General features: G+C 38.4%; 1 protein-coding gene across 5 annotated transcripts in view; it reads left to right on the plus strand.

Moving 5' to 3' along the window:
- LOC105472252 (cyclin dependent kinase 12) overlaps positions 1 to 5713 on the plus strand; it is a 78105-nt gene extending 72392 nt beyond the window's left edge. For 3 of the 5 annotated variants that reach the window (XM_011725321.2, XM_011725322.3, XM_011725323.3), the window contains one exon: positions 2307 to 5713. In XM_011725321.2, coding sequence (XP_011723623.1) covers positions 2307 to 3019 — 713 coding nt within the window. In that variant the 3' untranslated portion in view covers positions 3020 to 5713. The other 2 variants (XM_011725324.3, XM_011725325.2) reach the window with 2 other exon arrangements.
- Positions 5714 to 6000: the final 287 nt, after the last annotated feature.

The raw sequence follows: 6000 nt of genomic DNA on the forward strand, positions 1-6000 counted from the left end.
TTTTATTAGGCTTACTTTAATAAATTTTTTTTTTTTTTTTTTTTGAGATGGAGTCTCGCTTTGTCACCCAGGCTGGAGTGTAGTGGTGTGATCTCAGCTCACTGAAAACCCTACCTCCCAGGTTCAAGCGATTCTCCTGCCTCAGCCTCCCAAGTAGCTGGGATTACAGGCATGTGACACCAGGCCTGGCTAATTTTTTTGTATTTTTAGTAGAGACGGGGTTTCACCTTGTTGGCCAGGCTGGTCTCTAACTCCTGACCTCAAGTGATCTGCCTTCCTTGTTCTCTCAAAGTGCTGGGATTACAGGCATGAGCCACCATGCCCAGCCTTTGCTACCTTGGTGTCGAATTTTTATTTTATACATATGAAAGAATTTGACCTCAAGAGTTAGTTCTGTTGAAACATATTTAGGCTATTTACATAAAAGGCAAAGTTTGAATACAAAAAAATAGCGTAGCTGGAAGAATGTAAGTTTAGATTATCTCACTTTTACAGTTATACATTTTTAAGTTATTTGACCTCAGTATTAAAAAAACCTCATGTTCCATTTTATGTGTAGTCCAGAAATACTTTTAAAAATAACTGGTACAGTGATGTCCTTATATAGAGAGTGTTGAAAGCAAAAGGCTCTGAAATCTATCATTACTTGTAGTACAGTTAGCCCTCCTTTTTCAGCATGTCTATTCTCCATGTTCAAAATTTTCCATGGCTAATTTTTTGTCTTTAAATTCATTTCCCCTGCCACCCTGTCAACCAGCCAATCAGTCAACAAGTAACTTGTGTGGGTACTATACATAGGGTCACCAGTTCATTCCTGAACTATCCCAGTTTTAAAGCTGAACACTGACAACCTGGAAAACCCCCTCAGTCCCAGACAAACTGGGACTGTTGGTCACCTTGCTTGGATGTTACATGTAGCACCTGACCATCTTTTGTACTGTACGACCTTACAATTATGTAGTGTTTTCAGAGTGCTTTCATCTGCATACTAAGGGAATACAAACTTATTTACTGATTGTCTTTGCAGACTATAATTAAGGTAAATATGCTACAGAAATATCTAATTATAACTAAAAACTCTTTTTGGCTTGCTTTGAGTAATGACTTTACATCACAGCTTAGATAATGGAAGAATGACTATATATATATATATATTTTAAAATATGCTTCCATAGGGAAAAGAAAAATCGGTCATTTGGAAGCTATCCCAAAACATTAAATCTTTTCTTCAGCAGGATGACTCTCAATTTTCTAAAGGCATTGTTCCGACCATACTTCTGTCTCAGTGGTTTTCTATGTCCTCAAACTCATACCATGTTACATCTCTCCTCTCCTGCCTTGGCAGGAGTTCATTATCAGACAATGTTTATCATGCCTAAGCACATTTATGCAGCAGTGGAAAAAAGAAAGTCTGGGGAAGTAGTTCAAGAAAGACAAAAGATCTTTGTAAAGACAGATTATAGTATGAATTTAATACATTTCTAAATTCTCAGTTCCTGTCACTGTCTCCAAGATAAACAGATGTTTATCAACAGTTCATTCTGCATGACACTGCTATAGTGATTTTTTTTTTCATAGCATGGAAAAAAAATGCAGTAGGTGGGAAAACAAAACAGAAAATTATGATAGAAATTACTTTAGTCTTTAAAATTACTGTAACATAGGAAGCTGAATGATAATATGGTAGTTAAAATCCTTTCAGACTATGATTTTGGGGAGAGGTGACTAAAGTTTGGAGAAGCAAGTGTATTTTTATACATGACAGTAATGAAAACTTTTTACTTTATTTTATGTCTCCTGTATATTCTTTAAGTTTTATTTCAGGTTAACCTATGTCATCAAACATTCTGTAAAATGTGTTAGCCAAGTCCACACAGGGTCTCTGTTGTACAGCAAGATTATGTCCTAGAAATGTGACCACAGCATGTATATTGTTCCCTCTTATCTTCCTTCCTTCTGCTTTGTTTTAATGTTTCCATCTAACAGCAAAAAGGGGCAGGGAGTCTACCAGCAGCCTACATATTAGTTCTTTAAAGGAAGGAAATGGAGGAAATCTCAGATAAAAATCAGGATAATCATTTGAAACATATGATATTTTTACACTAGCTGTTAGATCCAGAATGCAACTGTTTTACTTTTAATCACTTGATTTACGTATAATTGCAATTTCCTGATCCCAAGATTTTATTCTTTATATATCTGGTTACTTATATTGATATTTGTTTATGTTGCGCAGTGTGTGTGTTTGTGTTTATAATCACATGTGCTTTTTAAGATGGTGTTTAAAAGAAGTAACCCTTCCACAGCATGTCCTCCTCACATTCTTCCACCAGAGAAGAGGCCCCCTGAGCCCCCCGGACCTCCACCGCCGCCACCTCCACCCCCTCTGGTTGAAGGCGATCTTTCCAGCGCCCCCCAGGAGTTGAACCCAGCCGTGACAGCCGCCTTGCTGCAACTTTTATCCCAGCCTGAAGCAGAGCCTCCTGGCCACCTGCCACATGAGCACCAGGCCTTGAGACCAATGGAATACTCCACCCGACCCCATCCAAACAGGACTTACGGAAACACTGATGGGCCTGAAACAGGGTTCAGTTCCATTGACACTGATGAACGAAACTCTGGTCCAGCCTTGACAGAATCCTTGGTCCAGACCCTGGTGAAGAACAGGACCTTCTCAGGCTCTGTGAGCCACCTTGGGGAGTCCAGCAGTTACCAGGGCACAGGGTCAGTGCAGTTTCCAGGGGACCAGGACCTCCGTTTTGCCAGGGTCCCCTTAGCGTTACACTCGGTGGTCGGGCAACCATTCCTGAAGGCTGAGGGAAGCAGCAATTCTGTGGTACATGCAGAGACCAAATTGCAAAACTATGGGGAGCTGGGGCCAGGAACCACTGGGGCCAGCAGCTCAGGAGCAGGCCTTCACTGGGGGGGCCCAACTCAGTCTTCTGCTTATGGAAAACTCTATCGGGGGCCTACGAGAGTCCCACCAAGAGGGGGAAGAGGGAGAGGAGTTCCTTACTAACCCAGAGACTTCAGTGTCCTGAAAGATTCCTTCCCTATCCATCCTTCCATCCAGTTCTCTGAATCTTTAATGAAATCATTTGCCAGAGCGAGGTAATCATCTGCATTTGGCTACTGCAAAGCTGTCCGTTGTATTCCTTGCTCACTTGCTACTAGCAGGCGACTTATGAAATAATGATGTTGGCACCATTTCCCCCTGGATGGGCTATAGCCAGAACATTTACTTCAACTCTACCTTAGTAGATACAAGTAGAGAATATGGAGAGGATCATTACATTGAAAAGTAAATGTTTTATTAGTTCATTGCCTGCACTTACTGATCAGAAGAGAGAAAGAACAGTTTCAGTTTTGAGATGGCTCAGGAGAGGCTCTTTGATTTTTAAAGTTTTGGGGTGGGGGGTTGTGTGTGGTTTCTTTCTTTTGAATTTTAATTTAGGTGTTTTGGGTTTTTTCCTTTAAAGAGAATAGTGTTCACAAAATTTGAGCTGCGCTTAGGCTTTTGCTATAAGGGAAACAGAGTGGCCTGGATGATTTAAATAAATGTTTCTTTCCTCTCCACCATCTCACATTTTGCTTTTAAGTGAACACTTTTTCCCCATTGAGCATCTTGAACATACTTTTTTTCCAAATAAATTACTCATCCTTAAAGTTTACTCCTCTTTGACAAAAGATATGCCCTTCTCCCTGCACATAAAGCAGGTTGTAGAAAGTGGCATTCTTGGGCAAGTAGGTAGACTTTACCCAACCTCTTTCCTTTTTTGCCCACATATGCTGTCTCTCTCTCTTTCATGCTCACTCTCTCGCTTGCTTGCTCACTCTCGCTCTCGCTATTTCTCTCTCTTTGAGGCATTTGTTTGGAAAAAATCGTTGAGATGCCCAAGAACCTGGGATAATTCTTTACTTTTTTTGAAATAAAGGAAAGGAAATTCAGACTCCTACATTGTTCTCTGTAACTCTTCAATTCTAAAATGTTTTGTTTTTTAAACCATGTTCTGATGGGGAAGTTGACTTGTAAGTGTGGACAGCTTGGACGTTGCTGCTGAGCTGTGGTTAGAGATGATGCCTCCATACCTAGAGGGCTAATAACAGCATTTAGCATATTGTTTACACATATATTTTTATGTCAAAAAAAAAAAAAACTTTCAAACAGAGCATTGTGATATTGTCAAAGAGAAAAACAAATCCTGAAGATACATGGAAATGTAACCTAGTTTAGGGTGGGTATTTTTCTGAAGATACATCAATACCTGACCTTTTTTAAAAAAATAATTTTAAAACAGCATACTGCGAGGAAGAACAGTATTGACATGTCCACATCCCAGCATGTGTACCCTGCCAGTTCTTATAGGGATTTTCCTCCAAAGAGATTTGGATTTGATTTTGGTAAAAGGGGTTGAACTGTGCTTCCAGGCAAGAACTTTGCCTTATCATAAACAGGAAATGAAAAAGGGAAAGGCTGTCAGGGTGGGATAATTTGGGAGGCTTCTCATTCTGGCTTCTATTTCTATGTGAGTACCAGCATATAGAGTGTTTTAAAAACAGATACATGTCATATAATTTATCTGCACAGACTTAGACCTTTAGGAAACATAGGTTAGCCCCCTTTTACAAAGAAAAAGCAAACATGCTTCATCATCTTCGAGGGTAGTTTTCAAAACTCAAGTTTCATGTTTCAATGCCAAGTTCTTATTTTAAAAAATAAAATCTATAAGAGAAAGGTGCATTACTTTAAAAAAGAAAAAAAAAACTTTAAAGAAATGAAAGAAGAACCCTCTTCAGATACTTACTTGAAGACTGTTTTCCCCTGTTAATGAGAAATAGGTAGATATCGGTGTGTATATTTCTTTATTATTCTCTGGTTTTTGATCTGGCCTTGCCTGCAGGGCCAAACACTGATTTGGAAAGAGAACCTTCTAGCCATTTTGGCATTGATGGCTTTTTTATACCAGTGTGTCCAGTTAGATTTACTAGGCTTACTGACATGCTATTGGTAAATTGCATTAAAGTTCATCTGAACCTTCTGTCTGTTGACTTCTTAGTCCTCAGACATGGGCCTTTGTATTTTAGAATATTTGAATTTGAGTTATTGGGCCCCACTCCCTGTTTTTTATTAAAGAACTTGAGCCTGGGATACTTTCAGAAGTATCTGTTCAATGAAAAAAAGTTGGTTTCCCATCAAATATGAATAAAATTATCTATATATTTTCATTGTATTTTGGTTATCAGCAGTCATCAATAATGTTTTTCCCTCCCCTCTCCCACCTCTTATTTTTAATTATGCCAAATATCCCAAATAATATACTTAAGCCTCCATTCCCTCATCCCTACTAGGGAAGGGGATGAGTGTATGTGTGAGTGTATGTGTATGTATGATCCCATCTCACCCCCACCCCCATTTTGGGAGTCTTTTAAAATGAAAACAAAGTTTGGTAGTTTTGACTATTTCTAAAAGCAGAGGAAAAAAAAACTTATTTAAATATCCTGGAATCTGTATGGAGGAAGAAAAGGTATTTGTTAATTTTTCAGTTATGTTATCTATAAACATGATGGAAGTAAAGGTTTGGCAGAATTTCAACTTGACTATTTGAAAATTACAAACCCAAGTAATTCCATTCAAAAGTGGTTTTCGTTTTGTTTTGTTTTAATTATTGTACAATGAGAGATATTAAGTCTATTAAATACATTATTTTGAACAGATGAGAAATCTGATTCTGTTCATGAGTGGGAGGCAAAACTGGTTTGACCGTGATCATTTTTGTGGTTTTGAAAACAAATATATTTGACCCAGTTTGCTTAGTTTTTTCTTCAGCTGTCCATAGGAACGATAAATATTTGAAAGCAACATCAAATCTATACGTTTAAAGCAGGGCAGTTAGCACAAATTTGCAAGTAGAACTTCTATTAGCTTATGCCATAGACATCACCCAACCACTTGTATGTGTGTGTGTATATATAATATGCATATATAGTTACCGTGCTAAA

This window comes from Macaca nemestrina, chromosome 17 (genome assembly GCF_043159975.1).
Source record: "Macaca nemestrina isolate mMacNem1 chromosome 17, mMacNem.hap1, whole genome shotgun sequence".
Lineage (NCBI taxonomy): Eukaryota > Metazoa > Chordata > Mammalia > Primates > Cercopithecidae > Macaca > Macaca nemestrina.